The following is a 20861-nucleotide window of genomic DNA, read 5'->3' as shown; positions in this document are numbered from 1 at the left end:
GCCTGCAGCTGTAGCTCCAATTCCACCTCTAGCCTTGGAACTTACATATGCCTTGGGTGTGGCCCTAAAAAAATAAAAGCACCCCCCCAATAAAATGTACGGACTACCGTTACCAAGATAAATCAATTGTAAAACATCACACTGAGGAGTTCCCGTGGTGGCGCAGTGGTTAACGAATCCGACTAGGAACCATGAGGTTGCGGGTTCGGTCCCTGCCCTTGCTCAGGGGGTTAAGGATCTGACGTTGCCATGAGCTGTGGTGTAGGTTGCAGATGCGGCTCGGGTCCCGCGTTGCTGTGGCTCTGGCGTAGGCCAGAGGCTACAGCTCCGATTCGACCCCTAGCCTGGGAACCTCCATATGCCGCGGAAGTGGCCCTAGAAATGGCTAAAAGACAAAAAAAAAAAAAAATCACACTGAGAAAAAAAAGAAATTTGCTGAAGACTATGTACCACTTATATTAAAACACAAAACATGCAAACCAATACTATACATCTCTTTTGGATACTTACATATGTAGTAGTAATATAAAACACAACACTCCAGATATGGGTCATCTTTATGGGGGGGGAGGGGGAATAAGATTGTGGGGGAGTACACAAAAGAGTTTTGACCGTATTTTATTTCTATAGAAACACACTGAAGGGAGTTGCTGCTGTGGTGCAGTGGATTAAGAATCCAACTACAGTGGCTCGGATCACTGCGGAGGCACAGGTTCGATCCCCAGCTGGGTTCAGTCGGTTAAAGGATCCAGCATTGCTGTAGGTCATAGTTGCTACTGGGATTTCAACCCCTGGTCTGGGAACTTCCCTATGCTGTGCATGTGGCCATTAAAAAACCCCTAAAACTGGAAACAATATGGCACAATGTTAGGATTCTATAGAGCTAAGCGGTGAATACATGAGTGTAATCTTATTCTCTGTACTTTCTGCCTGTTTGCAATATTTCATAATATAAAAGAAAGTACATTCAAGCAAAGTTTTATATTCACAGTAGACAATGACAACCCTAAAACAGAGTTGATGTTCTACCTAAACCCTGTGTTTTTACCCCATTAACAATGAAAAATCTTGAAGGAAATATAGCCGATGACTCTAGAATACCCCAATTAAACAAGATCTTGTAGAGGCTTTAAAGGAAAATGTAAGAAAACCGGTCGGAAGAGTCCTCATGTGGGAAAAAGTACAGTTGTCCATTAACAGGGACAAGATCAAGATTTCTAGCCTAGAGGAATATTACAGAGGAAAGTGCCCTTGAATCCCGAATTCTCACAGGGCTGTGGAGTCACGAATAGATGAAGCTGGGCAAGTCAGATAACCTTCAGAAATATCACTTTCCTCATCTGTTTGTTGTGAGGAAGGAATAAATGAAAGAATGTGTGTAAAATGCCTGATAGATGGGCTGCGCCAAGAGAAACAGGAGTTCCCTTCCATACCTCTGAGGATAAAGGAGAATGGCCAGAATCTTCTTCCTGGGCAATTAAGTAATGCTTTAAAGGAGAAATAAACAGAAAATGCTGTTTATTGGATAGTCTGGCCAAGTAGTTACTTGAACTATGACTGGTTATTTCTAACTAGCATCTCCCAGACCCTCCCCAATCATAAACAGGCTGTGTGTCCTTTTCTGATTTTTGCTCTGATGTAGTTCCTAACAGTGTTTTATCTTAGCAATGAACAAAGATAGAAACCAGTTCTGCAAGTGCTACTAATATTAATTCTTTGGTATAGCGCAGTTTTTAAAATGGCTGAACTCAGTAATAAGCATTCCCTTTTGGAATTCTAAAACTCCATAGGGAGCTGGGAACCTGCAAAAGTGCCTGTGTGAAAAATCCTTGCATTTGTGTTTAATAAAGAGAACATTATAACATTGGAACTCTATTTTAAATGAAGAGCTCTGTGTGTGTTTCTGTTCTTTTTTCTCCTCCCCTTTCTTTCTCTATATGAAGTATGTGTGTGTGTGTGTCTGTGTGTGCGTGTGTGTAATATTCGTGTCACTTCCGTTTCCACCCCCACCACTTGAGTGAGGTGCAGGGTCAGCCCTCCCTGTGCATCTTTTGTGGTCAGATTGACTCTGTGGGCTGCTGAAATTGTTAGAAAAAAAATTTGGACCTTCCATAATAAGTACCCAAAGAAGCTGCAACTACCCTCTAAAGCAGAGTGTCCATTACACACCAACTTTCACGAAGACATAAAGGCAGATGCCTCTGCTTTCACTTTAGTGGTGGATGAACCAGTGGCGACTAAGGAAAAACTAATACACTTTCAGGCTGTGTGTGTCTGGAATGGATCACAAGGAATATGGGGAAAGCAACCCAAAAAGGGGCAACCATGCCATGGAAGTCCCGGAAGTCCTCCAAATCAATGATCTAGAGGTAGAGGCCATTTCACCCCTAGCTCAGAGGGGCGATGGCTAGTGAGAGGCTTACTTACTTCCTCATACTTAGACCAGCAATAAACCCTACCCCAACACAGACACTTGAAAGAGAGGAAGGCTTCCTCTTGTACAAACTGGATTTGTTCTAAAAAGAAAAAAACAGAGGCAGCTTCTAGGAGGACTTGTCTTATAGGGAATAAAGAGCAGAGGTCAAGCTTGAAGCAGATGCTGGGTCTGAGCAGAGATTGTATCCTCCAAGAAATTGCAGCAAAACTTAAGGTAAAATGATGGGTGTGCTTTACTTAGCTAAAAGAAGCACAACTGGACGTGGTTTATTGGGATTCTTCCGATCCAATTTACTGTTACTCAATTTCTTTAGAGTATTATTTTGTCTTCTGTAAGTTGAGTCTCTGATTGTGAATAGGTGCTTAATTGGAATTCACCATGGGAACGAATGTGATATTAGTACAGGGATCTCCCTAAGTTGGCAGTTCCTGAGACTAAATGATCATGACTTGGTTACCACTACTTCTGAGTACATGGAAATCTTAATGTTAAAAGAAATCTCTTTGGAATTTGAGCTGAATCTCAATGCTACTGAGAATTCTCGTTGGTAGGAAACTCCTATCAGTTTGCCACTCCACTCCCGTGAGAGACCATTTAACCCGGGGTGTCAGAGGAGAGCACTGTGGGGCAGGGTGTGGGAAAAGTTTTGCTTCTTTGCAATTTTTCTCAAAATATCATTGGAGAAACATTGAACTAATCAACCACCAGAAAACAGTGGCATCCACATGGGGGTAAGTAGCAAAAAAGATCATTCTGAACATTCCTGGTGTTCCTTTAACCTTTTTTTATTTCCCCAGCATGATAATAGAACCTTCTACACCACAGGAAAGAGCAAAATAATGGTGTGGATAGCCTCAGGCTTCGATAAAACCATTCCTTTGCTTTCCTGGTGTGAGCAATAACCTATGCTTGACAAGTAGAAAAAACTACTGACTTTATTTGTTCTTCTTCCATGATGCCACCTAAAGCACAAGTAGTTACTTAAAAAAAAAAATTATCCCCTTCAGGGAAAAAACCCACCTCCAACAAAACTTGAGGGGGAGGAATCTGGTAAATTTTTTTCAGTGTTTTTTAGTGTTCTGTTTTGTGTGTGTGTGTGTGTGTGTGGCAGTATTTATATTTTCACCTTATCTGGTCAATGAAATTTAGGGATTAATAATACAAGACCATGTATTTAAGTGAATAACTGATATGAATGTGTTTTGTGTGAATATAAAAAAAATCAACTGGTGACTTTTTGTAACTTCCTTAGTCTTTCTGTATTTCAGTTACCTAAGCTGAATCTTTCTGAAGTAGTGTAAGGTTTAGAGAGGCTAAACAAGTTAGTTTCCGTAATGATCAGCGATGGTATCTAGGAGAGTAAGACAAGTTGCGTCGATTTTGCCTGATGCTGTGTCCATAAGAACTAATCTAAGCCAAAAGGAAGGGAAAAGCCAAAAGACTGAAGCAATCACCTGTCAAAAAAATTGTTTTTCACTTTTAGAACAAAGCTTCTCTCCTTTGTAGTTCAGCCAGAGGGTGATGGGCAAAATCAGTTGTGTGGCAGTTAATATATGTCCATAACTGCAGGTGCAGCCCCCTATCCTGATTAGACCTCTTGGTTACAGACCCCAGCAGGACAATGTGTGAAAAATTACACTCACTGTCTAGGAAACCAGGAACTGAAAGTCCAATATCTGCCTCAGTGGAGTTCTGGCACCTGCATTATCTCTTCTGGGGATATCAGGGTCAACAGATGCACATAGACTTTTGCTGTTCACAGATTCTGCACATATCATAAAAGGGTGGTTAGTGTTGAACAGCCTCCAGACAATACCAAGCACATGGATACATATCATTTGATATCCAGAGGATCCCATTGCCTTATACAAGAACCCAGCTTATGTGAATTCCTGAGGTAGAACTAATCCCTCCAATCCAATGTGCCTCCATTATACCAGGAAACTGGCAGATGTGGAGGCTGTGGGAGGAGGACCTCATGGTTAGAAACTTCTTTGTTAGCTTTGAACTTTTCTGTTCCATTTGAAACTAGGTGGCTAGGCTGAGGGGAAATGAGGAGGGATGAGGATCAATGTGCTGGGTCCTCAAGAACTTTCATTACCAACAGCATACAGTGAGCTCCAGAAAGAAGAAGCTATGGCTGCGGTGATACTGGAGAGCATCTTTCTGAAACGATCTCAGCAGAAAAAGAAAACATCACCTTTGAACTTCAAGAAGCGCCTCTTTCTCTTGACCGTGCAAAAACTTTCCTACTATGAGTATGACTTTGAACGTGGGGTAAGGTTCTCTGCTGTGAAACCTGAGTTTTAAGGACTTGGTCTTAGATCTACCTTGAGGAGGAGGTAGATCATGTTTGGTTGGAGGAGAGAGGTGGAAGCGACTTAAATACACTTCAAACTCAGCAAAATATTTCCTAGCCCAGAAGTAATTACGGTCATACTGGAGCAAAAATTCAAAGGTGCTAAGAAGCCATGGGGGAAAGTCTCACCATGGATTTTTGCAATTGATGTGCACTCATTAAATAATTGTTGAGAATGAAATCCAAGACTTGGAAATTGCTTCCTTATTTTTTGTTATAAAGGCAAGTGCAAAGTAAATACAAATCATCCACTCTTCTCTAGTATTTGCCCCCCATCTAGTAGTCAAAAATAGTTAGATTAATAGATCTGGAAGTTATTTGGATTTTGTTTGTTTGTTTCAAAACGACAGGTCCTGATGTAGATTGTGGGTGTCACCTCAACTATGTTGAATGATTAGATAATGAAATCTAATCATCTGGTTGCTTAATTGCTCTTAATGTTTCTCCATTTTCTTCCTCATTCTCTTTCTCAGAGAAGAGGCAGTAAGAAGGGTTCAATAGATGTTGAGAAGATCACCTGCGTTGAAACAGTTGTTCCTGAGAAAAATCCTCCCCCTGAAAGACAGATTCCGGTGAGAACAGAACATTGTCAGAACTGAGGCTGGGCGCCACACCCTGGGGGTCGAGGGGTGGGGGCAGTGTGCAGTTAAGAAACTTGGGGTACTTCAGTTTTCTGTAAATAAACTGGGGATGCTGTGCATTGTGAGACACAGTAAGACTCCCTTACAAATTCTTAATTCTTCATATTGGCTATACTGAGACTCGACATCTTTTCCCCAGACACAGAACAACTCACTTAACCTGGAAACCTTGTAACACCAATTTTAAGACAATATCATATGAAGCTTTCAAACTGATCAGAGATGATTAGTTTTACTCCCTCAGGCACCAGGATCAGATTTACAGGCTTGAGTTAATCTGAAAGCCAGAACCCTGGGACTCTGAGTCATGATATTCTTTAATAGCTCACTGTTTCTTCTCTTATTTCCCAGAGCCTCTTCAGGACATAACAGCTACTGACTTCCTAGCTGATTTTTTGAAATATCATTTTTCCCTGATGACAAGAATAATATATATTTATTATAGAAACTCTGGAAAATACAAAAAGAGCACAAAAAAGAAGATAAAAATAATGCATAAACCCATTATTCAGCTAAAAAAATTAACATGCTGCTGTATGGACTTACAGATGTTTTTCTCCATTAATTATACATATGCTCACACTAATATATATGTTATGTATTTAAAACATAGAGTCATACTACACATCTTGCTTTGCCACCTACATTTTCAATTTAACAGTATATGAAAACTCTTCCCCATGACACTAGATACTCTTTAGTAATATGATTTTAATGACTTATAGTATTCTCTATTATGGATACATTGTAGTTTGTTTAACCAATCTCCTATTACTGCATATTTAAGTTGTTTCCAATCATTTGATATCATAAATCACGTTGAGAGGAATATCCTTGCATACATCTCTATCTACTTCTTCCATTCTTTCCCATATGATAACTTCCTAGGAGTAATATTTTGTTGTTTTTCTTATGAAACCTGTAAGCTTTGGTTATTTTTATATTTTTACTCCATTTTATTTTGTAGAAGTAGAATTTGAATATTATACACTCTTACAAGCTGTGTATGAGAGTATCTATTCCCCTATATGTGTTCCAGTACCAGATATTTTTATTTGTTAATGTGAAAACCAAGAAAAATATTTCATTGTTGACTTATTTCGCAATTTTTTAGTTACTCGTTAGGTTGAACAATTTTATATCTACAACTCATTTATAATTTTCCATTTGTGAATTGCCTGTTAATTTTTGGCCCATATTTTTTCTATTGAAATGTTCCCCTTAGTCTTGTACATTTTAAGAGATCTAGATACATTAACTTTAACTATATGTGAAAATATTTTTCCAGTTTTTCATTTATCTTTGAATTTTTTATGTTTTTTTTTTTTCCTTTCTACAGCCACACCTGTGGCATGTAGAAGTTCCTAGGCTAGGTGTTGAATCAGAGGTGCAACTGCTGACCTACACCACAGCCATGTCAATGCTGGATCCTTAACCCATTGAGCGAGGCCAGGGATTGAACCCTAATCCTCACCAAGACTATGTTGGGGTCTTAACAAGCTGAGCGACAATGGGAACACTTATTTTTTTAAAAACTAGGTTTTTTTTAAACTGGGTTTTAAAGCCTGTGTCATCAAATTAGCTCATACTAAATGTTAGAACTTAATGGTTCTAACATTTAGTATTATATTAGAGAGGGCTTGCCTCTCACAAAATTATATAAATAATCACTTGTCTTTTTTTCCTGTTATTCATAGTTTTATTTTTTTTAATATAAAGGTCTTGAATCCATCCAGAATTTAATTTGGTGTATGTTGTGAAATAGCAGCCTTAACAACCCCCTCACCTCTGACAGTATTAGTGGTTAAATGTCCCAGAACCATTTATTGATTAACCTCCCTCTCTTTAGTAATTTGAGATGCCTGAGTTTGTTTTTTGTTTTTGTTTTTTTGAATGAGTATGTGCTGGATCCTATGGATATGTGTCCCTACTGGGATATAGAAAGAAATCACTAAGGATTAGCATTGTCTGTTTAGTAGAGCCTTCTGGAACCATTGCAAAGGACTTCCAGAAAAGAACAGTGCATCAACCAATAACTATGATTTCTTCTATCATTGCAGAGAAGGGGTGAAGAGTCCAGTGAAATGGAGCAGATTTCAATTATTGAAAGGTTCCCTTACCCCTTCCAGGTGAGGTATTTTCTCTCACTAGCTCACAAAGGGAGCTGTAATGTAATCATTAGGGATGGCATGGGCTGAGAGCTGTGCTTTTCTATTTTTCAATCCAACATAGTTTCTTTTAGTCTCTACACCTCAATGTACTAATTCTCAATGGCACTAATTCTGTTATGGTGTGTCTTGTCTATGGTAACTGCATTGAGAAAGATGCTCTGTTTGTTGTGTGAGCATTTCAACTTCCTTCTGGTTCTGCCTATCTGTCTAATGGTGGTCATGTGGGTTGAAAAGACAGAAAAGAGGAGGTAAGGAGCAGTATTAGGAAGTTAAGTGTGAGGAAGGCTTATTAGACTCACATGTAAACTTAAATTGTATTCTAATCTGGAATAATTGAAGAGCCACATAGACATATGTTTGTTAGATGCAATGTGAGCCATAAAAAAGAGCAAGAGCTTCAGATTCATCTTCGATTTGGCTTGCTTCTGTCCTGAGAACTCTGTAGGCCACGTGTCATGAAAACGGCAGCCTCTGCAGCAGTGAAAGCCAGAAAAGGAAGTGGAAAGTCTCAGGGGAGTGGGCTTTCTGTCATGGATTTATGAGCACATTAAGACTAACGAACAAAAAGAAAAATGTAAAAGGATCTTGTTCAGGTCCCTGACTGTGACAAAGTTTATAAAACCTGTTAAGGAGGGATATCTTAGACATAGTCTTAACTACCACTGTTTTTCAACAAGTTTATATAGTTTGACCATGCTAGTAGATAATGCTAAATAGCATATAATTCAAAACCAATTTAAATTTGACTTTATTTATTTATTTCTTTAATGGCTGAACCTGAGGCATATGGAAATTCTCAGGCCAGGGATCGAATCCCAGCCACAGCCGCAACCTACATTGCAGTGCCAGATCCTTTAACCTACTGCGCCGGGCCAGGGATCAAACCTGTGCCTCCATAGCAACCTGAACCACTGCTGTTGGATTCCCAATCCACTGCACCACTTTTTATTTTTGTTTTTGTTTTTTACATTTGACTTCAGAATCCACTATGTGGTGTCTATTAAGTCTGTGAGGGTTGGAACCACACCTTGTATGGTTTGTACTTCTTTGAAACATTTAGCACAATGCCTTGCACATGCGTGGTGTTCAAAAAAATAGTGACTTATTTGATGATAATGTTTAATATGTACTTCACTCTTTTTGAAGTAGGTTGTGGTTTCAAACTTAGTTTATTTTGGCTAATATTGGCAAGGGGAGGCCACTAGGCACTGGAGGGAACATTAGCCATGAGTTAAAATTTTGCTCCATATTGACCAAGTGTATAATCCGTATGTACTAATCAAGACTTGTTACAAAAATCATTACATCAATTATCTTATATACAAACCCAAAGTTTAGTAAGATACTAAAACATTCTTTGTTGGATAAATGCAAATCCTGTCTCCAGCAGGGACTGAAGATTATGAACTAAGTTAACGCATAAATTGAAATTCAAGTCAAGAGGACTTAGGAGAAGTCACAAAGCTAAAGAGTTTCTAAGTCCTATATCCTTGGATATGAATTGTTCAGGAATTTTTCAGATGGTGGACATGACCCCAGCCCCACTGCTCACTGAAGATCCTCCTTTTTCACCTGTTTGTTTGTTTTCCACTATCATTATACAAAGTTGTACCTTAAGATAAGTTCCTTCAAGTTACTTCTTTCTTTTTTTTTAACGACTCCTACTTCTGAAGTCTGTGTGTCCATTACCCCAGGTTGTATATGATGAAGGGCCTCTCTACGTCTTCTCCCCAACTGAAGAACTGAGAAAGCGTTGGATTCACCAGCTCAAAAGTGGTGAGAATTATTTGGAAAATAAACTAGTTTTCAAAGAAAGGAAGGGAGGAAGGAAAGAGAATTTGAGGGAGGAAGAGAGAATTTGAAAGAGAGAGGGAGAAAGAGGGAGAGAGGTGAAAGAAAAGAGAAAGAAAGAAAAGAAGGAAGAAAAGGGGGTCAAAGAGGGAAGGAGAGAGGGAAGGAGAGAGGGAAGGAGGAAGGGAGAAATGGAGAGAGGAAAGAAGAATGGATGGAAGGAAGAAGATGAAAGGAAGAAAGAACGAGGGGAAGGGACTGAGGCAGAGAGAGGAGGGAGGAGAGAGAGAATGACGGGGGTGGGGGGAGGAATATTGCATTTTCAATATTACTGTTACAATTGAGTTTACTATTCCAGCATATGAATAAAAGATCACGTGCTAGACTAAGAGTTTCAACCCAGTTCTACTACTGTCTATGTAGTGCAATTCTATAGTTGTAGGCTCCTCCATTTCCCTGTTTATAAAAAAAGTCCCATTCTTTACACCAATTACAAGGGTGGTTTGGTGTAGCATGCAATGGTTATTTCAGTATTTTAAACCCTAGGTATGAAATATCTAGTTCCAAAAAATTAAATAAATGATTATGAGAGTGTTTGGGGTCAGAGTAAAGAACCTCAATCCAAGTCCTATTCTACCACTAATAAGCTGGGTGACTGCTGGTAAGTAAGCCAACAAGCTTTTTTGAGGCTCAGGTTCTTCTGCTGAAAGAGAAGTAATAATGATGCCTACCATACCTACCTCCAGGGTTGTCCTGAGTATCAAATGAGGTAATGTATGTGAAAGCACATGGAAAATGGGAAAGCACTATATATCTCTTCATTGTGGATAAATATTTTCCAAGAAACTGTTTCTTGTTCCTTGCTTTGTGAGGACCTCAACTTGAACATAGTTCAGCATAGACCATAGAGTGTGCTCGGATAACATTGACTGTAAATGCTTGTAGCACAGGATGCATGCACACATATTTGTGTGTATATATAGCCACATGTCAAGTGACTTAGAGATTAACTGGTTGACTTGACATCAGGAAAGGCTGCCTAGAGAAACAGGAAGGATGGCAGACTGATAACGGCATGGTTGGGTTATTGCATGACAGCCCTTTGTCTTAATAAACATTTAGATTCTGATATTTGGTAGCTGACTACACCAGCTTTGTTCATTCCCTTGAATGCAAGTCTGATTGGCCAACATAAAAATCATCAAATCTTTCAAACTGAAAGAGAAGAGGAGAAAGGAAGAGTAGGTTCGTTTACTGAGTTCTTGTTATGTACCAGATATCAAGCTAAATACCTTATATTTATGATCTCACTTAAGCCTCACAGCAACCTTGGGCTAAAAACACTAACACTTAATGAGCGCTAACTCTGTACCAGCCTCTGGGCCAGGTGCTTCAAACGTACTAGTTTATTTAATCCTCACAATAAGCTTATGAAGTATGTCTTATTCCCCTAGTTACAGATGAGGGAACTGAAGCTATGGGGTTAAGTAAGTTGCTCAAGCGCACACAGTGACTGAGTGGTAGAGCCTGTGTTCTTATCACATCCCTAGGTCTGTTTGACTCCAAAGCCTAAGCTCATTGCATACTTTTCTGGTGCTTGGTTCTCAAGCCCAGAAATTGCACCTGTAGCTGGCTGCAATATATTTTAGAGTAAAGCCATGTTGAGATTATAAAAGAAAAGCTGCTTCCCAAGCCAGTGACAGAACAGGATTCAATTCCAGAAGTCTGCCTATGAAACTCCATATTCTCCACCACTGTACTGGGACTGAATGGGTCAAGCTGGAGCACAGCATTATGGAAAGTACATTCCCATCATTCTAGCTCTAGTTAGTGAAATGCATGCCCAGGGTTTCCAGATAGCCTAGTTTTTCAGGAAAGCCAGCCACCCAGTTAGTGAGTGGCAGGGTCAGGCTTTGAACTCAGGCTCTAAATCAAGGTGCTACCTCCAAGGCAGAGAAATATACCCAGAGGCTGAGCTGGAGCTCCAGAGGGCATATATATTCTTACTTTGGTTTTCCCCACAGTGCCTTATACAGTGCCTTGCACACAGAAAGGGATTGACAAATAGGTGTGTTAATTGATTTTTCTGTGAGAGTAAACAACCACCACCAACTTGGGATCCACATTGATGGACAGCTAGGATTTAGCTTGGAAATAGGGGAAGATGGGATATAACTAGTTGAGGGAGAAACAAAAGGGAGCAATGTGGCATGTATAAGTTAGTAACTCCTTTAACACTTCAAACACTAATTTCAAAACCAATTGTAGGTTAGCCCAACAAATATTAAATGCCCACTATATTCAAAGTATAAGTAATGACTGAGGATAAGAATATCCAGCTTGTAAATGCAGTTTATTGACTCTGATATTAACCTTACTATGTTGATTATGCCTTGCTATTTAAGTTTACTGAGTAAAAATTACAACAGTTAAAAAAAATAAGGCCAAAACAAACAGAAACTGCCAATTCCACCACTTAACAGTTGGTTCATCAGTGTGGGAAAGGTACAATTTTGCCTTCTCTTCCCTTGTACTTTACCAAAGGAATCCCTCCCCCCCCCCAGTTATTCCAGACGTGAGTGTATGTCTTGTTGAATCTGCTTGGGCTGACAAGCCCAAAAGTAGGCGCCTTGCAACAAATACCACACTTGCTGGGAAATTTAGGTGTAAGTCCTAATGATCCCAGAACAGCCCCAGGTTCTGGCAATGCCAATAGTGAGATATTCTAGAAGCAGTAAAATCCCACTCTAGTGACAAGTTATCCCACTCCAGGGTAAAATGCACCCACTGGAAATCACTAACGAGAGAAGGAGACCACATGGAACACTGGCTACTTCTGCAGTGGTATTCGGCTATGATGGGGCATGAGGGAGACTTCCAAGGTGCTGGATCCAAGTGGTAGTTAAACAGCTGCAGACAAGTGTGGCTAGCTGGATACCTTATGTTGCACATTTTATTAAATGTAAGTTATACTTCAATTTTAAAAGTAGGGCCTCAGGTACCTCATATTGAACTGCCATCTTTTTTCAGTGACACATTCCATGCCAAGGTTGTATCACAGAGGACTTAGCCATGGGCTCTCTCCTTCCATTTCCTTGACTGTGACAGTGGGCCATTTAATGTTAGAGCACCACAGATATTTTTCTGCATTCACTCTGGAATCTTTATTTGGTGAAGCTCAATAGAGCCAATCCTAACTGGAACTTCAAAAATAAGCAAATGATCTGACCTCACCAAAATGAGTGAGTGAACTTGGTGAAACTCTAATGACATATATGGGGAGGAATAATTCATTCATACCCCAAACAGAGTTTTAGCCATTATCCTGATAAATATGAAAATGAGAGAGCAGCCCATCAAGTGCTCGGAATGTGCAAAAACCATTAGTACTTCCCAGACAGGGCTGGACCTAAGCATTGGTGAAGTAAGCAGTCTTCTAGCCCTCCCACCTGGACTCTGTCATAGTCAACTCGGACTACCACATGTCATAGGCCAGATGGCTTAAATAACAAACATTTACTTTATTTATTTTTGTTCTTTTAGGGCCGCCCCCACGGCATATGGAGGTTTCCAGGCTAGGGGTCGAATCAGAGCTATAGCCGCTGGCCTACGCCAAAGCATGGCAACACCAGATCCGAGCCACATCTGCGACATATACCACAGTTTATGGCAACGCCGGATCCTTAACCCACTGAGCGAAGCCAGGATCCAACCTGCATCCTCATGGATACTAGTCGGGCATGTTACTGCTGAGCCACAACAGGAACTCCAACAAACATTTATTTCTCACAGTTCTGGAAGCTAAGGAGTCCAAGATCAAGGTGTTGGCCAACTTGGTTCCTGGTGAGAACTCTCTACATTGCTTGCAGACTGGTCACTTTCTCACTGTGTTCTCACATGGCAGAGAGAAAGAATCTCTTTCCAGTCTGTTATTTTTCTTCTGGGCCACACCCTCGGTATATGGAGGTTCCCAGGTTAGGGGTCAAATCATAGGTGGAGCCACAGGCCTACACCACAGCCACAGCAACACAGGATCCGAACTGCGTCTGCGACCCACACCATAGCTCATGGCAATGCTGAATCCTTAACCCAGTGAAGCAGGCCAGGAATCAAACCTGCAACCTCATGGATACTAGTCAGATTCATTTCTGCAAATCCATGACGGGAACTCTTTCCAGTCTCTTCTTATAAGGGCACTAATCCCATCACGAGGGCTCTACTCTCTTGACCTAAGTCCTTTCTAAGAACTCCCTAAGTTCCCACCTCCTAACATCATCACACTGGGGCAGGGGTGGTGGGGAGCTTCATCATATGAATTTTGGGGGACACAAACATTCAGTCTGTAACACTCTGCTTGGGCAATTCTCTCCTAAGTAGCTGGAAACACTAGCTCTGCATTAACCAATAAAAGAAGGGGTTCATCTTCGAAGGACCTCTTAAGAAGTAGACATTACTTGGAAATGCAGGGTGAGTTCTTAATGAGCATGCTAGAGGTGGGGAGGGCAGGTAGCCCTATAGCCTCTCATGAGCATATTAGCATAGCTTAGTTTATCAGAGCAGCTAGCTGTTAATTAAGAATTTTTGACATGGGAGTTCCCATCATGGCACAGTGGAAACGAATCTGACAAGGAACCATGAGGTTGCAGGTTCTATCCTCGGCCTTGATCAGTGGGTGAAGGATCCGGCATTGCCGTGAGCTGTGGCATAGGTCACAGATGCGGCTCGGATCTGGCATTGCTATGGCTCTGGCATAGGCCAGCGGCTACAGCTCCGATTAGATCCCTAGCCTGGGAAGCTCCATATGCTGCGGGTGCGGCCCTGAAAAGACAAAAGACAAAAAGACAAAAAAAAAATTTTTTTTTTTTTTGACATGTCGGCTGGTGCCCAGGCCTGCACCCAAGGACTTTCAAATCCCTGGATGAAGGGTAGTAACATGGGAGGAAGGGCAGAGGGTGGGAGCAATCAGTCCTGGCTGGGAGGATTATCTGGAACATTGTTCAGAACTGCCAGTACCTGGAAATAATGTTAAGTCAGACAGACTTTTGGTTGGTTTTATTATCAGTTAAAAGTTCTCTACAGATGATATAGCTAGCCGGTTAAACAGTGCAATGGTGAAGGGGTATGCTGAAAAAGTGAGGGGTGAAAGTGGGCAGAGGAGACTAGTTAGAAATCTTTGTATCTATGTTTAGAAAAGCATCAAGATAGCTTTTTTTTTTTTTGCTTTTTAGGGCCACACCTGCAGCATATGGAGGTTCCCAGGCTAGAGGTCAAATCAGAGCTGTAGCTGCCAGCCTACACCGTAGACACAGCATCACAGGATCCGAGCTGTATCTGCAACCTACACCACAGCCACGCACGGCAACACTGGATCCTTAAACCGCTGAGCAAGGCCAGGGATTGAACCCGAGTCCTCATGGACACTAGTAGGGTTTGTCACCACTAAGAACTCCATTTTTTAAAAAGATAGCACTTTTTGTTCATTTGCCTGTAAAATGCACTTGGCCATCAGTAGCTTTTAGGCTTTTTGTTCATTTGCCTGTAAAATGCACCTGGCCATCAGTAGCTTTTAGGCTTCCCCTAAAGTCTTAAGTAACTGGAGTGTGACTAGCAAGCTCTTAAGACTTAAGCTGGTCTCTACAGAGGAAGATTTTGTTTTGTTTTTATCTTTTAGAAAAAGTTATCCAAGGCTTCTATTTAGCATTCAATGCTGAAATATATGTATCCGCAAACATATATATTCTTAGACCAGCCTAGGTCTTTGCCTCCACACTAGCTATTGTCAATTATTTCAGTTGTCTTTGCTTCTCTGTTATCTGACAAATCCCAGGATGACTTGTCTAACTGATTTCAGGTTAAAATGCTTGCAATGCCACAGTATTAAAAACTGTAACACTCATTCCTCCTGTCTGTAAACCATCTCTTCTCTATCCTGGGAGATCTTTGGGGCCTCAAAATCAGTGAGGGAAATGGAACTGCTGTGTTTGTCACCCATTATGGGCTCAACCCACCTAAGTGGGCCTAGGAAGGCTGAACCATGTTTATTCTCGAGGTAGAATCACCTATATTTGATCCTGAGCTCTGCTCTGTTGACTCACCTGTGAATACAGAAAGTGGAGGCAGGAGTTCTTACACAGGCAAATATCTCAAAAAGGTGACTTAAGGAGCTGAGCCATTGGTATATGGAGAGCTGAAGTGAGAGTCTGACATGGGCACACCGTTTCTCTTATCTGTAAAAGACCACTGAAGTGGACACCTGCCTTACAGGAAGATTGTAGTGGCTACTGGGAAAACACAGATAACATATTTTGGTTCTGGGGATGTGGAGGCATCAGATAGGCTTATCATGTTGGTCACTGGTTGAGAGATAGTCATCATAACAGACTGACCACTGAAGAATGACACAGGAACTCTCCAGGGCCAAGCATGTGAGCCAACTGGTCCTGGGTCTGCTTCCGTTCAGGGTGGCTGAGGAAGGGGCAGGTTGTTTGAAGTTACCACTAAATTCAATGAGGAAAACATGTCTATGGTGGATTCTCCCATATGCAAGACGTGATCTCTCTCTCTTTCTCTCTCCTGCTACAGTAATCCGGTACAACAGTGATCTGGTACAGAAATACCACCCTTGCTTCTGGATTGATGGGCAGTATCTCTGCTGCTCTCAGACAGCCAAAAATGCTATGGGCTGCCAAATTTTGGAGAACAGAAATGGAAGTAAGAGATCTGATCAGTGTAATTTCTCCCTCTTCTGACTCTATCCACTTTCCCAGGGGCTCTCAAACCCAGGTTTGTACATTTTGGCCAGCACACAAAGGAGCCTGGGAGAGGGGATTTTAGTGGGGGCCAAAACCCAGCTGATGCTCTGCTCTCCCAGCTTGGTGACCTGGAACTGGGCGATATCCATCCAGACTTTTCCCAACTTACCTAAAGGCACCGTGTTTAAGAAAGAACACAGTTCCTGACCAAAGCTGTCCCTAAGCCCTTTCCGAAGATGCACTCTGTATCATCACTGGCTTCTTACTTTGCAGGCTTAAAACCTGGGAGTTCACACCGAAAGACGAAAAAGCCTCTTCCTCCCACACCTGAGGAGGACCAGGTATACAGGGAAATTGAGTGCTGCTACTGCTTAAATAGAAATTGACAGTCACACCCTGGAAACTGACCAGAGTCTTAGAATTATCCCTAGGATCTGGTAGTGGAAATTGGTGTTCTTGCTGAGATTTGTCCTTCTAATTAGGACTTCCTCTTTGTGGAAAACTAGAGGGCTATTAGGAAGCTCTTGGCAACCATTTAACCCAATAACCTGTTTGAAACAAAACAAAGCCTGATTTTTTTCAGCGAAAAATAATTTCAAACATAAAGTTGAAAAAGTTTAACCATGAATACTCCGTATACCAATATCTTGATTTTACCACTAACAGATTACTTTAAGACTTGATTTTAGGAGGTTCCTGTTTGAGGTCTATAAAGCCCTTTCTCATATATTGTAAGTAAGCAAGGCAGGAATTATTATGTTCATTCTACAAACAAACAAACAAAAAATAGAGAAGATTCAGATCCACTTAATAGATTCATATACTGGTTTAGGGCCAAGAAGGTTTCCCGATCATGGCTGTACATTTTTTTGTCCAGGGAGCTTGAAAAATACTGATGCCTGGGTCCGATCCTCAGAGATTTTGCAACTGCCACTGCTTGGATATAGGGACTCTTAACTGCCCCCTAGATGGTCCTGATACACATTCCAGGCTGAGAGCCCCTGCACGGGTGTTTAAAAATGGTCATTGAATGAATGCTGAATATACCTTTTTTAGGGCTGCACCTGTGGCATATGGAGGTTCCAAGGCTAGGGTCTAATCAGAGCTACAGCTGCCAGCCTATGCCTCAGCCACAGCAACATCATATAAGAGTCATGTCTGCAACCTACACCACAGCTCATGGCAATGGCGGATCCTTAACCCACTGGGTAAGGCCAGGGATCGAACCCAAAACCTCATGGTTCCTAGTCGGATTCGTTTCCATTGCACCATGATGGGAACTCCTGAATATACTTTTTTATTTTGCCTACTATAGGTTAGAATGGTGTCCCTAAGTAAGAGTTGGGGGAAAACAGGAGAGTGCTTAATATCTAGCCAATCACCCCCCTACTTTTTTATCCTAATAACACAGATCTTAAAAAAGCCACTGCCCCCTGAGCCAACAGCAGCACCGGTCTCGACAAGTGAGCTGAAAAAGGTTGTAGCCCTTTATGATTACATGCCAATGAATGCAAATGATCTACAGCTGCGGAAGGGCGACGAGTATTTTATCCTGGAGGAGAGCAACTTACCCTGGTGGCGAGCCCGGGACAAAAATGGGTGAGTCCACGCCTGCCCTTCCTGAGCCTTTCGTCCGCCCACTGTACACACATGCATGATCCCCTCTGTGGTATCTTGATCACAAATTGTTCTTCCCACGCCAAAGTGAATATATTCCCCCTCTAAGTACTTCCCAGAGTTCAGCTCTACACGGGGCCACCTCTCTAAGCCTATAGAGTCTGGCCCACATGATGTCGTGAACAGGTAATCAACACCACATGTGCAGAGGCTACGCACTTCACTGGCCTGGCTGTGCATCAGCAACATGGTCCTCTCTGAGGGAGAGGCACGGTTTATATACCTCCATTTGAGATTGGTTCTGAGCCGAGGGATACAGGGCATCCCAAGCTGTCTCTCTCCCAGGATGAGGAATGATGGATGATGACCTGCCATATTGTCTCCTCTACAGGCAGGAAGGCTACATCCCTAGTAACTATGTAACCGAAGCAGAAGACTCCATAGAAATGTATGAGTGAGTATGCTTTTGTTCCCAGCAGCATGATCTTCCCATAGGAACCATTATAGTATAAACTTTGTTGTACTTTCAACAAAATTTTTATGTCAGTATACATATTAAAATCAGTGTCAACTGGGTCAAATAAGGCCACCAGCTCAAGTTAGGGCCTACATCTTACCCTCACCCTAAACATCCTGTTGATGAAAGCCAGAGAGTCACCACATCCCCCTCGCCCCCAAATCCAGAAGAATCACACTCAAAAGTGTTGACAACCTGATGGGAAACATTTGAAAGGGTGAACATGTCGGACTTCTGCGGTTTCCTTTCTCCCTAACCATGGAAGTGGGCTGTCCTTGAAGGGTCTGTCCCTGATCCCCTCCTTGCCCCTGCAAACTTCTGCCGCCAGCCTTTGCCCTCTACTCTCCATGTCCATGAATCTTCAGTGCCAAGCAGGCTTTGGGAAAGGGATGTAGTGTGCTATGCGCAGATAGGCACTCAGTTAATAGGGGCTGAGTGAATTGACTCACTTACTGGGATGGATGAGCTGCAGGGCACTCTAACCTCTGAGCCGCTCACACAATGGCCTAGGAGCCACCCCAGCACTCTCTCTTTGCAGGTGGTATTCCAAACACATGACTCGGAGTCAAGCTGAGCAACTGCTAAAGCAAGAGGTGAGTGTGCAACCACGAGCAAATGGCATTCTCCTTGCACGACAAGTGAGGATCCTGAATTGAGGGCTTGCTGCTGTCTGCCACCTCCAGGCAAGGCAGTGTCAAGGCTGTCATTTTATGGGGTCCCAAATATACTTTTCAGTGTCAGAAGCAATGAGGCTGCAGCTCAAACATGGAACTTGGCAGTGAAATCAGGGCTTCTATTTTCTCTCGGGTCTGGGCAGGTGGGATGCAGGGTGAATGCCACTTCCTCCTGATGGTCAGCTTCTTTTTCATTGTTTCAGGGCAAAGAAGGAGGCTTCATTGTCAGAGACTCCAGCAAAGCTGGAAAATATACTGTGTCTGTGTTTGCTAAAGCCACAGGGTGAGTCTTACTGTTTCAAGGCCCTGGGGACAAAGGACAGGGGGTGACCACCCAACAGCTCCCTATTGGAGTGCTCCTCCCACTTCCTCAGTCCCTTAAACTCAAAACTCATTTCTCTTCACTTCTTGGGTCCTTTGGACCCTTGTTCCCAAGTTGCTGACTCAGCATCCACTTCTTCAGGGAACCTCAAGGGGTGATACGTCATTATGTTGTGTGTTCCACACCTCAGAGCCAGTATTATCTGGCTGAGAAGCACCTTTTCAGCACCATCCCTGAGCTCATTAACTACCACCAGCATAATTCTGCAGGTAAGTACCAGGACAGCCCAGAGAAGAAGGCTATGACAAGCACCAGGAAAAGTAATTCAGGACAAGGTGGTGAGGGGAAGAATAAGCCTCACAGGGTAGTGGGAATTAGCTGTGAAAATAAGCCCCTGTGATGCTGGAAGAGGTGGTCAAAGGCAGACCTTCCACCCAGGAGGGACTGACTTCTTATTTGGTGACTGATGCTCAGAGCAAAGGAAAGAGAAGAGATGGCAATATTCATTGAGTTCCTGGTGTGTGCTCAACAATTTCCTCATTGCTAGAGGACACAGGAAAATTTTTAGTCAAGGTCCTTGCCCTCAAAAAACATACAGGCTTGAACACATCAGAAGAGAGTTTCTAAACAGTGTAGACATTCTAAAAATTGGGAGATTGGTGAGAGCATGAATACACAGGAAAAGTTTCATCAAGAAGGCTCACTGCTGCCCACCACGTCCAGGTGAGGCAGTGTCAAGGCTGTCATTTTATGTCCTATTTTTCAATATCAAAAGCAGAAGTAGGATGTGAACTAAGCCTGGGCTGGGAGGTAGGGGTGAATTTAGTTGGGGAGTATATTTCAGTTAGTATTCTCTTTTTCTGTTCCTGAAAAACATTTGTGAGAGGAGAAACTTGCAGAAAAATTTGGGTTCATGGAGAGCTTCTGGGATTTAAGATGTACTAGAAGGATGAACACTGACAGTGTGAGGCTTTAAGGGAGGGTGTGTGAGGTATCTCACCCCCTGCCTGGCGCCAGCAGCATGACCCTCTTTGTTATGTTTCAGGACTCATATCTAGGCTCAAATATCCAGTGTCTCAACAAAACAAGAATGCGCCGTCCACTGCAGGCCTGGGCTACGGTAACTGCTTATTTCTCTAGAGTAGGGTGGACCAGCCAGTTGCAAGGACTACGTCTGGAAGACCCCATCAGATCTTGCCTCTCCAGCACACTGTCCTGTCTCTGCTGCCACCAGGAAGGTTTAAAACAGAGTCAAACAAAAGTCAGCAGATGATTTTCTCCCTCTGGTGGCTCCTACTGGGACTGCAAAAACATAGATTCCTAAAAGGATTTTTTATTTTAATTGTGGGGAAAAAATCAGAAAGGGATCTTAAGAAGTTGTCTAGTTGATCTTCTTTCTTTACGGTTGACTTATACCTCAAATTTCCAGATTCATCCAATCAGTAATCTCCTGTCCTTGAGCAAAGATGGATTGGTACACCCCCCCCCCAAGAATTTCCCTTTTACAGCTTGTCTACTTTTTTTTTTTGCTTGTTAGGGCCGCACTCGTGGCATATGGAGGTTCCCAGGCTAGGGGTCCA

General features: G+C 42.2%; 1 protein-coding gene across 1 annotated transcript in view; it reads left to right on the top strand.

The window, feature by feature from the left end:
* BTK (Bruton tyrosine kinase) overlaps positions 1-20861 on the top strand; it is a 32979-nt gene that overhangs the window by 5283 nt on the left and 6835 nt on the right. Inside the window, 12 exon segments of the mRNA NM_001243576.1 lie at positions 4545-4714; positions 5270-5368; positions 7498-7566; positions 9303-9384; positions 15982-16110; positions 16425-16492; positions 17563-17750; positions 18160-18222; positions 18824-18878; positions 19163-19242; positions 19423-19550; positions 20327-20401. Coding sequence (NP_001230505.1) covers positions 4574-4714; positions 5270-5368; positions 7498-7566; positions 9303-9384; positions 15982-16110; positions 16425-16492; positions 17563-17750; positions 18160-18222; positions 18824-18878; positions 19163-19242; positions 19423-19550; positions 20327-20401 — 1177 coding nt within the window. The 5' untranslated portion in view covers positions 4545-4573.

The sequence above is a fragment of the Sus scrofa genome, chromosome X (assembly GCF_054392235.1).
Source record: "Sus scrofa isolate SSC_HxYL_T2T_F1_AM1 chromosome X, Sscrofa_HxYL_maternal_Yorkshire_Landrace_v2.0, whole genome shotgun sequence".
Taxonomy (NCBI): Eukaryota; Metazoa; Chordata; class Mammalia; order Artiodactyla; family Suidae; genus Sus; species Sus scrofa.
This window is presented reverse-complemented; position numbering and strand designations above follow the sequence as displayed.